The sequence below is a fragment of the Spea bombifrons genome, chromosome 1, assembly GCF_027358695.1.
Source record: "Spea bombifrons isolate aSpeBom1 chromosome 1, aSpeBom1.2.pri, whole genome shotgun sequence".
Classification (NCBI taxonomy): Eukaryota; Metazoa; Chordata; class Amphibia; order Anura; family Pelobatidae; genus Spea; species Spea bombifrons.
In genome coordinates, this window is record NC_071087.1 from 48,866,044 (window position 1) to 48,884,070 (window position 18,027).

The 18,027-nt window shown below is 40.4% G+C and overlaps 1 protein-coding gene across 1 annotated transcript; it reads left to right on the top strand.

The window, feature by feature from the left end:
* Positions 1-4,280: 4,280 nt before the first annotated feature.
* LOC128473439 (alcohol dehydrogenase 1-like) lies at positions 4,281-9,916 on the top strand. Its single transcript, XM_053455648.1, has 9 exons — positions 4,281-4,381; positions 5,641-5,742; positions 5,844-5,985; positions 6,996-7,083; positions 7,189-7,408; positions 7,715-7,975; positions 8,155-8,290; positions 9,239-9,377; positions 9,722-9,916. The coding sequence occupies exons 1-9, from the start codon at positions 4,319-4,321 to the stop codon at positions 9,744-9,746; spliced, it is 1,176 nt and encodes a 391-aa protein (XP_053311623.1). The 5' UTR covers positions 4,281-4,318; the 3' UTR covers positions 9,747-9,916.
* The last annotated feature ends 8,111 nt before the right edge of the window (positions 9,917-18,027 follow it).

Genomic DNA, 18,027 nt, shown 5'->3' on the forward strand with positions numbered 1-18,027 from the left:
CCTTTGGGAAGGTGTAAGGAAGTGAGCCCACATAAGGCAGTAGGACATCTCTACAATTCTGATGTGACGTGACACCGCTTTGTGGCCTTGCTTCCGGAGCTGATCCCACCAGCGAACCCACCAACAGCAGCAGCTGCCAAAGGAAAGGGCCTTTGCGAAACTTAAGTATTTTCTAAGAGTCTAACCGATTGGCCTTCCAAGTACATACTATAAGAAACTCAAAGTTGCTCTGTCAGGACTCGGGTAAGCAGGTCAGGAAGAAGCCCAATTGCAGGTGATATAAACAAGCTAAGAAAAAATACATGGCTGGATGTTTAGGAAACAGACTATCGGAGTATGCTGGTTGGTCAGGTAATACAAACAGGAAACATGCTGTAGGTCGGGGCATCAAATGTGGCCCGCCGAACTTCGAGGTGCGGCCCGCGAGAGCAGGGCCGGGCTGGTACTGGCCCCTGGGAAAATTCCCTTGCTTGGTCTACGCTACTCTCCTCTCCTCGCCCCCTTCTCACTATATACTTGCTATCTACCCTCTCCCCCCTTTGTAGTTCTTGCTGAAGTCCTGTGGTGGCCTCTGTCTCGCTGCTCTGCCGCAGTGCTCGCTGCTTCACTGGTGAGCACCGGTATATGCCGTTATATTCCGTCGCTCAGCATGAAACACGGGCACCAGGACCAAGATAGAGGCATCGCGGAGGAGACTGAGGGGCAACGAACGGTCAACGCCACTGTGAGAGCAAGAGTGAATGTGGGCACTGGGGGACGAATTTAATTCCTGAATCAAAAATGCCCCATAAGTTAAGGCCAAAACGAATGGGCAAGGAATTAAATTTGTTGCCCAAAAACAAATGGGCCAAAAATGAACCTAAAAATTGGTCCGCATTATTATTTATTTGCACAGGTCTACTACGCACTGCTCTGTCCAATAAAGACTGGAGTACTGCCCTTCAAACTATACGTAAGCAAGCAGTGGTATAAGAACATCCTACAAAAAAGTGACTCGCTGGTATCTTACCCCATCAACAGTCAGAAGGTATTCTGCATAAGGAACAGGCAGCTGCTTTCTTGGCTGCGGAGCAAATGGTACTTACTTGCGTTCTTGGTGGGACTGCACAGCCAAATTGTTGGAGTACCAGAATCCCTTACATTTGTATTGCTAAACCAGTACTGCGTACGAATAATGGGATTTGTAGCAAAGATGTATACTAACACCTGCAGAGCAATTGGTGCAATGCAAAAGGGTACCAGTAGATGGAGACATGGAACCCAACAAGCTCATGATGTTTGAACAGTTAAATTAAGGTTACCATAATGCAGGGCCTGAATTGACTCTACTGTCAGGTGGCAAAACTATAACAGGTCTAGTCAATGACACCATTCGTCTGCCAACTTAATATGTTATTAACTAGATTAAACAAGAATAAACTATGCTGAATGTGAAATATCATGATGTTGCCATTGGGGAACATTGTTCTTGTTGTAATGTCTGCTGTTTATCAGGTATACACAAGAAAAAAATATTAAAATATTTTATAATTTTTACGTTTACAAAGCATTTTTCTCACTGTTGCTATGTCTTTTATTATTATTATTTATCTGTTTAAATGCATTTGCACACTTACTGAAGATTTAAAAAAAAACACTTTTCTTAATTTTGTCCAGTTGTGTCTGAATATATATTCGTGTTTTGTCTACATCTGTATAAAGACAAAACTGTGTAGTATATCCAACAAGAATGGTGGCATATTCCTCTGAATATATTTAAGGAAGGTTTGAATACTGAATACAACCAACATCAGGGTCTGAACCTTCTAGATATCCATATTTTAACATGCAAGACACTAAAATTGTATATTTAAAGTATTGTGTAATTATGCAGTTTCACCTATTTTATCTGTGGACAGGAGTGATGGAGTGACCTATGGCTCGGTGTCCCTGGATGAGTGTGTTACTGATTAATTTTATTGAAATCCAAACAGATTTTTATCGAGAAAAATTGCTGAATCGCTTGCCTTTCTGCTGTTAGTTGGCATCTATAAGTTATCAGGGCCTGTTTTGCAATCAGCCAAGCCATAACTTATTAATGATATTGGCAAATTAGCGTAAACTGACCACACTTTACTAAATTAATTCTCCACAAGCCTTGTCACAGACAAATGTTCTGTAGGGTGGGTAAAGAATTGGGTAAAGTGTAATTGTTTTGCCTTATGGCAAGTATACACAAGTCAATAAGGCACCATCTTATTTACTGAATGATAGCTGAAGATGAAAGCCTAGCTGTTTAATTTGGTGACAAGCCACTTTTTGATGTGGATTCTCCTCTGGTCATGGGTCTGTTCTAAATATTGGTATTTTTAGTATTCATATCTGCCAGTCTACTTCTATGCACAATGGGTTTTATTCACTATAGTTTATGTTGACCCAGATAACTCACAAGTTGCTCCTTTTAACTCCTTTTAAAGAGCAAACAATATCTTCACAAAGGTCAGCAGTTGAACCAGTTAACACTTAGTGTTTTCCTCAAAACAACTGAATTGTTACAAAACTAAAATGTACCGAGTTGAAAAAAATTAAGAACTGGGGTGTTCAAGCCTCCTAGTCTAACTCTCCAACCTCCTGACCCTTTAAGACAGGTAATCTAAAGCATTCTGTCATTATTGTTTACTTTTATGTGAGATGACATAATAATAATAATAGTAACTTCATTTTAATTGTAATTGTTCTAAGAATTCATTTCCTACAGGCAGGGAAAGACGGGCAACATTCAGTCCAGGAGGCAAGTCTGACTAAGTCGACCAATAAGAAAACAGCCCAAGGCATCAACTTACTGGACTTTGGAACAGTAGAAACGTGTTTTCTGGAGCGATGAATCATTCTTCATTAAAAGTCTAATTTAGGAATCTGGGTTTGGAGAATGCCAGGGGAATACTAACTAGTGGGATGCATGGTGCCTACTGTAAAATCTGGGGGAGGAGGTATAAAGGGAGGAGGGAAGCAAATCCAGATTAATGCCTTTGGTTGTGGAATGGGATGTCCAACAAGCTCATAGAGATGAGATGGTCCTATAGTGTAGATATGTCTATTATTAGTTGTAGTATTTGGATTTGTCTTAGTTATGTGTTCACCCAAACACATATCCAAGACAAATGCATATGGGAGCGTGTTACTTTCAAGGGGAACCACATGAAAGTACATATAATGGCTGGAGCGTCTCTTTAATTGCATGACAAAATTGTACACCTTTTAGTTCATGGATTTACGTTTTTTGACTGTCCGGTTCTATGAAATGTTATAGAAATACTTTTCTGTAAATTGGTGCAGTAAAACTTTTTAGTTTCATCCACATTGATTCATACAATCTACTTTCAGACTATGTACATTGTTTAGATACGAGCATAGTTAAGTAACCTTAAGGTTCATAACAACATTGCGTGCTAGATTTTATTTTCAGCTTCCAGTTTAATGTAGATAAAAAATATTGCTTCAGGCTTGTGAAAAGGAACATATTGTCCATAAAGTGCTGGAAACGAGGACATAGAACGGCACACCCTTTCCATGTTACAAAACTTGTATTGTAGATATCAATTCAATAATGTTATTTACTAACGGCCAAGTTCTAACAAACCCCTTAAAAACCAGTAATTCACTGCATAAATATGTTTTGGCAGTAACTATCACCAGTTAAATTTGATAATCGAGCGTGGAAGTTTATCTTAGGACAAACCTTGGACTCTTTAAATATTAACTCTTTAATAGTCACTCTAAACATACTACTCTGGTGAGACCCGTGCTGGCCATCTGATACCCCGGGCAAAATACTTACTAATTCCTACTAATGCTTACTGCCAATCCAGCGATAGATTGGGACCTGTACTGTGCAGCCACCAGCTGGATACACATGGCAGTACGGTAGGTGACTATGAAAACATAACACATGGATGAGCATATCCACACCCCAACCCCCGCCCTGTGTCACGTACACAATTTATTGGATGCTGGCCTTAAAGTGCCAACCCTAAGTCCAACACTGATTGTAGCGACATAATGGTGCGAAACAGTAGTCCTAATGAATACAATTCCTTCTCTGGAGGTAGAGATATTCTGAATTATGACACCTATATTCAAGGAAGAATTTTGACTATGAAAATAACTAATTAGTGATACTTAAAAAATTGAAATAGAAATGTGATAGCTCCAGAAGATGCGCCCCTGAGAATCACTCACTATTCCGATTAATGATTTGTGTAACATCTGAGGGGTCATGTGGTTGAAGGGGCAGGGCCAGGAAAAAACATTGTTATATACCCTGTAACAAACGCTGGCAATGGATTTCTCCAGCTTGCGACAAACGGGGAGCTTATTTGTTCCAATGGACACAGCAGGAATTGTAAGAAGTTATTTTTTTAGTAATTTGATCTAATTCTATTATATATATATTATATATATTTAGCAAGATAGCATATCCCACTGTAACGTCTGATTACATAAATCATGTTACATTTTCAAAATAAAATGTACAAGAAAAAAAATAAAATGAATCAAACTGATTGAGTCAGAATTACGCCACTATGTTGGCTTATTGTTAATACTAATCAAATTTGATTTTGGAAACAAATTATTATGGTGTAGGTGATTAAACCTTACTTTCATTACAAGGTATGAATAATTCATTTTAGCAGTCAGAAGGACTGCAGTATGAATTTGTCAGGTTTCTCCAACTAGAAAGACTGAACTGACCCTATATAATGTATAATTCAATGAATAAGGAGACATTGAAGAACGTTGTCTGATTTGACTATACGGTACATTATACAGGGCCAGCCAAGCTCTTCATGCAGCAGAAGGTAACTGGGGTTTGACTTTCATGATGTTTAATGAAGTAAATGTTTTGGAACCACAACTCTCCCTTAAGTAAACAGACCCCTATGTATTTATCAATGGTCATAATAGCCCCTTCAATGTTATTAGAATTTTTAATTATCTATTTACATCATACAACTGCATGTTCTAAACATTATTTTACTCATCTGTGGTTAAGGTTTTGCAGGTGATCTTGGAAAGTAAATCTTATTGAGTTCAGCTGAGCTCAAAAGCTGACCATGCACTAGATATGTGCAAATGGGTCAAAAACTATTCAGACAAATTTTCGGTTTGTTTTTAGCCCGTTTGTTTTCGAACAACAGATTTTGCTCCCTGCCCATTCAGTTCGGAGAAAAATTCGGGGGCATTTTTAATTCAGGAACAAAATTTATTGCCTGGTGCCCACATTTACTCTCACTTTCTCACTCTCTCACACTTTCATTCTCATTCATTCTCTTATGCTCTCTAAATGTTTCCCTACTTTCTTTGCCAACAACTTTAGGTTCTGCCGACCACTTCTGCTTCCACATCTTCCTCTATCTTTTATCTTCAGACTGCTATCTTCTATGTTCGTCAGCATTTGTGTGGCCATAACCCGACGGAAACTTCTACCAAATTGTCAGTGATTGTGGTGACGTCCTCTCCCCGACACTCCAAAATAAAAATGTTGTCTCCAGAAGACATGCCCCTAAGAAAAAGAGATTTTCCCTTTCAGTGTTCAAAGTGTACGTATCTGGATGTACTGATATTCTCCTTCCTCTAATTTTTGTGACTTTATCATAATAGGTTATAAAATGCAAAGCCGCAGTAGCTTGGGACATAGGGAAACCTCTCAAAATTGAGGAGGTGGAGGTTCAGCCACCAAAAGCCCTTGAAGTGAGAATTAAGGTAACATTTTTACATAATGACTTTGTCTTAGAGAGTTATCACATATGTATTTACGTAATGCTTCATTACTATGGTATAAATCTTCTTCTTAACTTGTGCAGATGATAGCAACAGGAATCTGCCGGACAGATGACCATGTGATAAGAGGTGCCTTCAAAAATATAAATTATCCAGTTATTCTTGGCCATGAAGGGGCTGGAATTATTGAAAGCGTTGGGGAAAAGGTGACTGACCTTAAGCCAGGTATGTTACAAAATATATATTGTTACAGAAATGTAACTACTAATATTAACCAAAATTGCACCATTGAGATATGGTTAGGTAGGGGTTACCATATTTGTGGTACACCCCCTCAGCACATAAAATTTTTTAAATAGAGTTTGTGATAATTGAAACAAATATTAGAGACCTGGATATGCTTTCCCATTCACACACTTACCTGGAGCCTGTCTTGTAACTTGCACTGCTACTGCCAGGTCACATTACCTGACCCTACTGCGCTCCAACTTCCCTTTGCGCGTCGGCTCTGAAGAATTTTGACCGAGTCTGGTATTCATGGTGAACAATTGACAAGTATTTTATCAGAACTTACCTGAGATCAATAAATCGTGTCTGCATCCTCTGCTCCCCCTCTGCACGATAGACACTCAGATTATAGTCTCCAAATTTAATCTTCCATGATAAATGACGCATCAGAATATTAATTCAAATAATTCACTATTATTAATTTTATTGTTATTATTAACCCCTTCAATACCATATGGACTTAACGGAATGTCCTAAATAGCTGTGCTAAGAAGCCCATTAGGACATACTGGTACGTCTTGAACTTACTGCCGCAGCGGGGACATCTCCCTGCTGCTACATGGGAGATCAGGCTCTCTAGTGACAGCCTGGACTCCCCCCTGTCAGCAGGCATCCTGGCGATCGATCATGTGTAACAGGGCTCGATGCAAGCGCTGGTAAGTTATTACATGAGAAATGCTCAATCACGCAAGTGGGTTTTTTTTACATTTTTATTTTTAATGAAAAATTAAATAAAAAATAAACAATACACTGAACTCAGTGATGTCACTGGTATGCATAAGATATACTAGGAAATGGAAACCCTAAAGGGATCTCTGTCCATATTCCACTAACAATGCAGAAAATAAATAAAAAAAATATAAAGAAAAATATGAATACAACAGCCCTGACATTGTAGGAGGGGTTAATTGTATTATTGTTAATATTATTAAGCCATTTCTTTTTAGGTGACAAGGTAATTCCATTATGTGTTCCGCAATGTGGAAAATGCACGTGTTGTCTCAATCCACACACCAACTGGTGCATTAAAACTCAGTAAGTTGGTTGTTTTTCTTTTTTGTTTTGCTTACATTCTATTCCAGTGTAGCAGATTGTGATATGAATAATAAAACAGGAAATAGTTAATGGTCTTTTGTTTAGTTTTAGCGAGCCACAGAATCTCATGCCAGACAAGACATCAAGATTTTCATGCAATGGGCAAGTTGTGCATCATTTCTTGTGGACAAGCACCTTTTCTGAATATACAGTGGTGCCTGTCGATTCTGTTGCAAAAATTGACGACAAAGCGCCTATGGACAAAGTTTGTCTTTTTGGGTGCGGTTTTCCAACGGGATATGGTGCTGTTGTGAATATTGCCAAGGTAAAATTTGAGCAGGAGCTAATCAGTTTCTTGCCTGTAGCATCACAATCACGTGATGATTAAAAGTCAAATGATGAACTTCCTTCCTTTGCCATGCCAACTATTACACTAAAATAATGCGATATTATGGGGCATTATATTTCACATTGAAAATGCATAATATATTTTCAAAATAATAATAAAAATAAGTGTGATTACCAGTGAGTGTGTTGGACTTGGGCAGAATTGCTAATGGTCAATAATGTTTCTAATTGTTTTACGGCCTATACCAAATTTTTGGTAAACAATAGATTTTTTTTTTTGTAGGTACAGCGTGGTTCTACTTGTGCCGTTTTTGGCCTAGGTGGAATAGGGCTATCAACCATCATTGGATGCAAGTTGGCAGGAGCATCAAGAATTATTGCTATTGATATAAACAGTAGTAAGTTTGAGAAGGCTAAGATGTTTGGAGCCACGGAGTGCATTAACCCATTGGACTTCACAAAGCCCATTCAGGAGGTGATAGCTGAAAAGACCAACGGAGGAGTGCATTATTCCTTTGAGTGTATTGGGACTACAGAAACCATGGTAACAAAATACACTAATTCATCAGTTATCTTTGTATGAAACGTATAAAAACATATGAGGTATAATATAAGTTTATTATATATTTTAATTAGTATAGTGTCATATATTGTTTGATTGTAAATTGTATACATTTTTTTATATTTAAAACCTTATTGATAATGAAATTCCTCTTGCCATAGAAAGCCGCTCTGGAATCTTGTCACTTTGCGTATGGAATCAGTGTGATTATTGGAGAAGCACCCCCAGAAGAAATGATCTCCCTCAATCCCATGGTGCTGTTCACAGGGCGCACCTGGAAGGGGGGCATTTTAGGAGGTACAGATTGATTGGTGCACTTCTTACCTTTGATAATACAAGAATTGTGCCCACTTGAAATGAATCTTCAAAGTTCAGCTTTGTGTTGTACTCTAATAAATACAAAGTGAGGAAGAACAGTTATGTTGGGAAAAGTACAGCAATATGTGGACAATATAGTGTTTCTTTAAACGTCGACCCAACTATGAGCATTGTTGGTGATATTCCTCCTTATTAATGCTAATTATCTGGCTTTATGCAAATCTATTGTGTCCACTGTGGTGGTTTTATTTACCTTGTTATAACATTTAAATTTAATACCGGAATATTGAATCAGATTTGAAACCTGATCATTTGTTTTTTGAATATTTTGTAATATTGATATAGTATTTTTTATTTTGCTGTCTTTCATTATACCTTTCTTCATTAACTAGAACATTCCGGAATCATCTTCTTTGTTGGCTGTATATATATTTTTTTCACCATGTTTGATCATCTATTTAGCCTATAGAAAGCTTAAGATGGGATCTTCAACTGGGTTATTGTTTTGCCCAACCTTCAGTATACTCACCATTTTGCATGCTCAGATGATATTTACAGATACTTAGATTTAATATAAGTATTTGAATTATATTGAATATAAATATTTAGGTAATTTTAAAAGTGTTAAAAAATAAGTCTACTTTTTTTGAATGCATTACACAAATACAATAATCCATACAAACTGATCACAAAGACGTGAATCCCTGTCCAAAAGCCGCATCTCTAACCACATGCCATAAAACAAAATTGTCCTTCTTTGACTTTTTGGAATATTGGGGATATAAATTACTAGTGAAACACTCAGGGATATCAAGAGACAATATTATTTGCCATATTTTCAGTGCTTCTGGAGCGACTTCACCTGCATTATACTTATTTGCACTATTATAAAAATAAACATATCACAGTAAATGTTTGTATTTTCAGGATGGAAGAGTAAAGAATCCATTCCCCGTCTGGTTGACGACTACATGGCAAATAAATTTAATTTGGATGGGCTAGCGACCCACACTTTGCCATTCAATCAAATCAATGAAGGATTTGAGCTTCTGCGTTCTGGGAAGAGGTGGGTATTTATTGTAATGCAGATATGATCTCATAAACAAACGGATCTAATATATATTTTTTATAACACAGCTATATAACTGTTTTTACAAAATGACAACAAAATAGTCTACAAATGAAGAGCTATATCCTCCCAGTAACGATAGCTGCGGTAGGCTGGAAATGAAATTGAAGTATTACAGACAAGAAATGCACATGCATCACATTCAATGTAATAAAAGGGATTCCAATGTGCATTTAAAAAAAACAAGTTAAGATAAAAAAAACCTTTAATTGCCAGAAGATGTAATTGTTGGAAAATAATGCACTAAAACATGCTATTCCTCTATTTTTCTTTTCTTGAAGCGTCCGCACCATTCTGCTATTCTGATGTTCCAGTGACTGATATGACCTAATCCCATAAAGAAGTGGAATTGAAAAAACAAATGTGAAGATATCGTAGTTATTGTTAGTTAATTCTTAAAATGCCAAAGTCAAGGCACTGCTTTAATGCTACTGTGCAAATTGCAAATTAATTTTAATAAAATGATTTCCGTTGAATTTTCTTTTAATATTTCTCAGCATTTATCTTGGAACTTGCATCTGTGCATAGAATAACTTGCTTTACAAAGAGAGTAGTAATATGCAGATATTTTCACAGGAATGACTAAAGCAAATTACGTTTGTTTCATTCACACCATTACTCAGGGAAAGGGCACTGGCAGATGACAGTGGTAGAGGTAGAAGTAGTAGAGCATTGGGCCTGGGCAGCTAGGCACTGGCAGATGATAGGAACACGTGGCCCCATGGAGCAGGACTGAATTCCCGCCACAACATTATGGAAATTGAAAAGAAAGGTTCCCCTGGTGTAATGACAGTCAAAGAGGTGCAGCAGCAGCAGCAGTAGTAGTAGTAGGGCTCTGGGCCTGTGCAGAAAGACAAAATTAACCAAAAATTGGGAAGCTTGTACCCACCAAAGTATCAAGGGCTGCTGTCCAAATGGCTGATGCTCTGTTTTGTCTAGTGTAGCTGCTCTGCATGGGTGCAAAGAATTGGAAATAGGACATTAGGTTGGCACTACTGCCACTGCTGCTGGGAATTTCTTTTGTTCTGCATCTCACCCACCCTACGCACAGTCATTTAAGGGCCAACTTGACCGTAACCTTTGGTTTACAGAGGATTGCCAGCATGTCCATAATGGCTTGCATGTGACCTTTCAGCTCTTCATTCTGCCTACTGATCAGCTTTGCAACCTCCATTTGTAATATTTTGTCTGGAAAGACCTCATTTTGTTTTAGCGATTCATGCATGTGTTGTTCAAGATAGTTAAGTAAGGGGATGACCTGGCCCAAAGTACCAGTGCTCTGGCTCAAGTCCCTGGACACATCTCTAAATGTCGTAACCCAGAGGTGGGTCGGTGAATGATGACACTGATCCCAAACAAGACATAGGTGTCTTGGACATCATTTCATCAAGTTGTCCATTGGGTTCATATCTGACGTTGAGTCTGCCTTTCAGCTCCTATCTGTTCATCCCTCTTGTTTCCATTTGATGGGTTGCAGTTGGGGAGATGAGTGCCAAGTGACTGCCTATGGGCTGCTCAATCTTGTGTTTTTATTTGGAGACATTTAGCAATTTCCTGTCTTATTAGACACTCAATAACAGACCATAAATATATATGCATACAAGCCTAGGAGCTCTACCAGATTTTGTGGCTTACCCTCGTTTGTACCTAGCTGATTTATTGGCAGTTCACCCAGATACTGCAGGTTCCCCATTGATTCAAACAGACGGCACTATCTTATACCATTGCCAGTTCATTAATTGAACCTTGTTCAGTTGAATCTGACAGCATCGTATTTTGGTTCACACTCTTTACGTATTGGGGCAGTGACCGAAGTGTCTAGATGGGGTCTTCCTGAGGAGTTGAACAGGAATATTGCCATGTGGGAATCCGCTTTTGCTTCTATGTGTGACTGCATTTGGTCTGAGCTTGGGTGCTGGGCTTTGTTGCTTACACGTTTGTATTTGTATGTGTGTATATATATACTCTGCCCCCTAAACAGCTTGCCTGTTCCATCTCTGCCCCTAACCAGTCTGCCTCTGCCATTTCTGTCCCCTAAATAGCCTGCCTGTGCAATCCCTGCCCCTGTCATCTCTGCTCCCTAAGCAGCCTGACTGTGCCACCTCTGCCCCTAAACAGCCTGCCTGTTCCATCTCTGCCCCTCCATCTCTGCCCCCAAATAGCCTGTCTGTGTCATCTCTGCCCCCTAAACAGCCTGCCTGTGCCATCTCTGCCCCTAAACAGCCTGTCTGTACCACCTCTGCCCCTACACAGCCTGCCGGTGCCACTTCTGCCCCTAAACAGTGCTAGTGGAACGCTGGGGTGCTGCCTTGGGTTAGAAAAAATATGCAACTGTGCTGTCAAAAACAGTATCACAGGGTGTTTTCCAATTGCACAACACTGATATGATTTTTAAAATAAATTATAAATTATAATAACACATGATTTTAATAAAGTAGTCAGTTACCCAGAACAAACAACTTGTATAACACGAGAAAACATGCTGAAAAGATCACAGTTAAGACTTCTGCCTAAAGGAAAAAACTCAAATTGAACTCATCAAAGAGAAACTAAGAAATGCATTGTCAATTAAGCCATTATTTTTAAGAAATTTTATAGTTATTGTATATACGTTTATGAGAAAAGTATATTTTTCATTCTCTTAGGAGGGACCTAGAGCACTCTTTGTTCTATGTAGGGCTGGCCCAAGACATTGTGCGTCCTGGGTACAAGAATGAAATGCTGCACACCTAAACGGTACCCACTTAAATCATGAGAACCAAGCTCACACTCATTATGCTATATAATGATTAATAACTTCACTCTCATAATACAGTTGTAAGGCAAAGCCCCCATCCATTTTTTCTAAAAGAAAAAAAAACCATGGTGGCAGCTCCATCGAGCTCATGTTTTCTGTTGGAAAGCGGTTCCATTTCTCTAGCCCTCATTAAAATATCACATGATCAACATTTTCATGATTGTACTATGCAACCTGTGTCAATTCCCTGGGCTATGTTGGAACTCTTCATAGCCTGAATGTAATTTCTGTATGCTTTGTTTTTAAAGTCACAAACTGTATATAAATTATTTTTTATTAATAATAACATTTCTCTACGTGTGTGTTTTATGGAGGACATGGTCTTCTGGAATTTAACTTTATCTGAGCACCTCTGTATAAATGTGTCATTCAGTAATCAGGGCCATTTTAACAGCATTGTAGGTCCTGGGAAAAGCAATGCACTGGCGCAACTACCTACGCACAAAAAAACTTGAGGTGAAGTGAGGATTAATCAACAGAAACCAAAAAAGGCATATATGTCTGTGCAGATAAGTGAGAGCATGTACATGTGCAGACGTGTCATTGAGTATGTTAGTTTGTGTGGGGGGGGTATGTTCGTATGTGAACATGTGTCTTTGGGTATGTTAGTGTGTGTGTTGTGTCACAACCCTGGGTTGAAAAGTGCTGTTTAATATAATTGTTGTGATAGTTATGTATATTTATCTGTGTGTCTGTCTTCTGTGCCTTTGATCTCCATCCCGTGCCGCCCCTGTCCATGTTCCACGTGCCCTGCCCACATACTTTAACCCCTCGTATCCCGGACGCCATCAGCCCTCACCTACCGCACCATTTACCTTGCTATTAACCTACCGGGGGTGGGGTATAGAACAAGACCAATTCGGGGGGAAAAGCCTCCCCTGGATGCCTGGTCACCGGGACTTCCGGAGGAGTGGAAAACGGCCGGCGCGGCTGCCGAACGCGTGCCGGCTATCTTGCGGTTCGTCCCAGGGAAACTTTAAACTGTTGTCGCTCGGGCCCCCGTTGACCGATCATGACGCTTTTGGACTAGATCTTCCTGGTCCCTGACCGCCCCCTCGGCACCCCTAAGATCGCGGCTGCTTCTTCGGGATCACCCCGAGAACGATGACCAAAGAATACGGACACTGCGGGGCTCAGTAGCCTAAGCGCGGCGCCGGACTGTCTGATAGGGTGGGAAGATGTGTCCTGATTTATGACCTTTTTATCACCTAACCTGTATATAAGCCTGTGTATTTCCCAATAAAGTGTGTCACCTCCCTGGACATTAGTCTTGTCTAATGCTTCAGGGGCTTGCTGGATCACTCACTGTCCTTCTCAGGACAGTTACAGCACCGGATCCAGCTACGCTTCGGCGAGCTACGGTGCTCGTTCACCAAAGAATCCAAGCCACATTCCTGGTCCCTTCCCCACTAGTATAGGCTACAGCTGGAAGTGGTTAACCCTTGTGGTTCCGGGAGGAAGCAACAAAGAATTGACGGGTGTACCCAGCCGGGGTACCCGAGGCCCGTCACATGTTGGTATTTTAGTGTTGGTGTTTGTGTGTCTGGGTATGCATGCGAGTGTGTAAGGGGGAAGAAAGAAGGTTGAAGACAGAAGAACAAGAAGAGGCAACAGAAGAAGCAGATCTGTGGGAAAGTAGACAGTGACACTGATGCAGTCAGCAGAAAAGGTAGGAAGACATTGAGGGAGTCAGAAGAGTTTGGTAGGGGGCAGCTTGCTTGGACCCAGGCAGCACAATGTCTCAGGCCATCTCTGACACTTTTTAAGAACATTCAAGCGCATTACATTATCTGTAAGGTAGAAAAGGGATCCCGAAAAGGAACTCTATTCATTTTGCACTGGAACAGTTAATTTTAGGTTTTGCAGTCCCTGTAAGTGGTATATAAAATTATATTCATACACTACGGTAGTACACTACAGCTTCTCCAATCCACCCCACACCAGTATGTTTTCTGCACTAAAATAAACTATTGTTAATTTATTAATTAACTTGTAGTATTGTATATGAGCAATGAGCATCAATCTCAGCCTCTGCTAAGCTAACTGTCACTGTCTCTCACTCCAACTCTCATCAGTCTGTATCTGCTGTTACTGACAAGTTAAAATGGCATCAGCACACATATATCTAATGCTTGGCCCTTCCCATTGTAAATGCTGATTAGCTAGGGTTGGACCCATTAATCACAGCCATAACCATCAATGAGACCACCTCTCATTATATTTGGCTATTTCTACCTATCAGTTATTGATACATACCCTCCTATACACAGTCCTTTCCCACTTTACCTCATCAGGGAGCGCCAAAACAGAGTGATAGCAGGTACACGTGTCAACAAATGGATGAATTCTAAAGAAATTTCTGCACTTTTGCAATGCGTTTTCAAAAGTTTCGTCAGTGATCGCCCTCCCTATTGGAGATTCGTACAAATGTACGAAACAGGCAATTTTCATTAAAAATACATTCGTACAAATCTGAATGCTCAAGTCATACAGATAGTGTGTACAAGTGTGTGCTAGTATGCATATAATACTTGGCTGGGGTGAGGGGCCTGGAGTCAATCAGCTGTACTTGTCTCCAGCAGAAGGTGCCAGCCCTTCCCGGAGGAGATGGCATGACAAAATGAATACATGTTAAAGATAATTACAGGTAATATCAAGGGCATGTAAAATCATATACTGTATATTCATGAGAAAACAAAATTTGTTGCTGCATACTTGAACCAAGCATGGCTGCCAAATCTTTATATTAGAACTAAGGGTTATCATAAAAATCCTGCTTACTTGTATGACAAAAGAAAAATGTGAGTTATATATAAGGGAAATCAGAATTAACAAAAAGAACATTCCATTGGTTGCTATGGGAATACTCCATATTTCCAATCAGATCCCCCACTATAACTCAATTTACTGTGACGCTCACAATCCTGGAGGAGATATTGATACAGTATAGGACAATGTGTACCCACAAGAGAAGTTCGTCGGCCCCAGGAGAGTTCATCACTCTCCAACCGGTTCCCCCTCGGGTTTAGCTTTTGGGTTTCTATCGGCCGTGGGACTTTCAGATGATCCCCAAGAAATACTCTGGGATGCACACGCAGAATAAACAAACAAGTCATGGTCAGGGAGCCTGAGATCAGGATAGACAATATACAGTGTCAAGGCAAGGCCAGGAAGCCAGAAATCAGATAGCTGGGGTCAAGATGGGTTAAGCCGGGTAGAATACACAGATAGATATCAGGAGAATGCACTAGGACAAATCACATACTGGCCCCATATTTAGCACACGTGATATAGAAACATAGAATTTGACAGGATATAAAAACCCTTCAGTCCAACTAATTTGCCATGATGTACATGATTTGTACGTTTGCCCGCTGACAAAGAGATGATCAGTCTATAATTCTAATGGTAGGTTTATCTGAACAGTGTGGAGCAGAATAACAAAAAAATCTAGACTAAAGCAACTTTCAAATACCGTATTTGCTCGATTATAAGACGACCCTGATTATAAGACGACCCCCCAAAATCTGAATATTAACTTAGGAAAAAAAGAAAAAGCCTGAATATAAGACGACCCTAAAGGAAAAAAGTTTTAGCAGTAAATGTTAATTCATGTAAACAATTTTTTTTAATAAAAGCTATGATTGAGAAAAATATTTTTTTTTTGTTTTTATTTCTTGTATTTTCCAACCTGTCCCCCAGTTACGCACATCTGCCCCCAGGCTTGCCACACCAATATGGCACTGTGGCCCATGATATGCCTTTTAACCCTCTATATGCCACTGTGCCCCATGGTATGCCTTTTGACCCCCTATGTGCCACTCTGCCTCCAGAAATGCCTTATACCCCTATATCCCATTCTGGCATTTAGGGGGTTAAAATGCATATTATGGGGCAGAGTGGCATATAGGGAGGTATAAGGCATTCCAGGAGGCAGAGTGGCATTAAGGGAGTTAAAAGGCATTATATAGAGCACTCTGCCTCCAGAAATGCCTTATACCCCTATATGCCACTCTGGCATTTAGGGGGTTAAAAGGCATATTATGGGGCAGAGTGGCATATAGGGAGGTATAAGGCATTTCAGGAGGCAGAGTGCACAATTAAATGCCCCCTTAACGCCACTCTGCCTCCTGAAATGCCTTATACCTCCCTATATGCCACTCTGCCCCATAATATGCCTTTTAACCCCCTAAGTGCCAGAGTGGCATATAGGGGTGTAAGGCATTCCAGAAATGCCCTACACACACACACACACACACACACACACACACACACACACACACACTCTTACTTACCGGTGCTTCCAATTTCCTGCTGTATTGCCGGGGCAGCGGGTTGACGTCTCATTCCGCGGCACCGGTAAGTGCGTGTGTGCGTGCGTGCGGGGGGGGGGGCGACGATAGGAGGATCCAGGTCCCCTGCAGCGGTGCGGGGGATCTGGATCTTAGTCTCCTAATCAGACCTCTATTTGAGGTCTGATTAGAAGACGACCCCGATTATAAGACGAGGGGTATTTTTCAGAGCATTTGCTCTGAAAAAAACCTCGTCTTATAATCGAGCAAATACGGTAAGTTATAAATTGATTTGCATTTTACTCAGTGAAATAAGTATTTGAGCCCTATCAATCAGCAAGATGCCTGGCTCTCAGGTGTCTTTTATACAGATAATGAGCTGAGATTAGGAGCACTCTCTTAAAGGGAGTGCTCCTAATCTCAGTTTGTTACCTGTATAAAAGACACCTGTCCACGGCAATCAATCAATCAGATTCCAAACTCTCTGCCATGGCCAAGACCAAAGAGCTGTCAAAGGATGTCAGGGACAAGATTGTAGACCTACACAAGGCTGGAATGGGCTACAAGACCATCGCCAAGCAGCTTGGTGAGAAGGTGACAACAGTTGGTGCGATTATTCGCAAATGGAAGAAGCACAAAATAACTCTCAATCTCCCTCGGTCTGGGACTCCATGCAAGATCTCACCTCACGTAGTTTCAATGATCATGAGAACGGTGAGGAATCTGCCCAGAACTACATGAGAGGATCTTCTCAATGTTCTCAAGGCAACTGGGACCATAGTCACCAAGAAAATAATTGGTAACACACTACACCGGGAAGGACTGAAATCCTGCAGCGCCCGCAAGGTCCTCCTGCTCAAGAAAGCCCACCCTCTCTCCCAACATTCAAGAAATATCTCAAAACCCACTTCTTCAGAGAAGCATACCATCTTAGCTGCTAGAACTCCCTTGTCATTGATCCAACCACCACACTACCTTCCACCCTTTCTCTGTGCCTTATGGTTGTCACCCCATTCCCTCAAGATTGTAAGCTTGCGAGCAGGGCTCTCTCCACCTAATGTATCGATTTGTCTTAGTCTGTAAATTCTTGCCTTGTCATACCCCTTGAATATATGTATTGTATTAAGCGCTGTGTAAACTGTTGGCGTTATATAAATAAAGGTAATAATAAAAAAAATAACATGGAGGTGGAAACATTATGCTTTCGGGGTGTTTTTCTGCTAAGGGTACAGGACAACTTCACCGTATCAAAGAGACGATTGATAGGGCCATATACCATTAAATCTTGGATGAGAACCTCCTTCCCTCAGCCAGGGCATTGAAAATGGGTCGTGGATGGGTATTCCAGCATGACAATGACCCAAAACACATGGCCAAGGCAACAGAGGAGTTGCTCAAGAAGAAGCACATTAAGGTCCTGGAGTTACCTAGCCAGTCTCCAGACCTGAATCGCATAGAAAATCTGTGGATGGAGCTGAAGGTTTGAGTTGCCAGATGT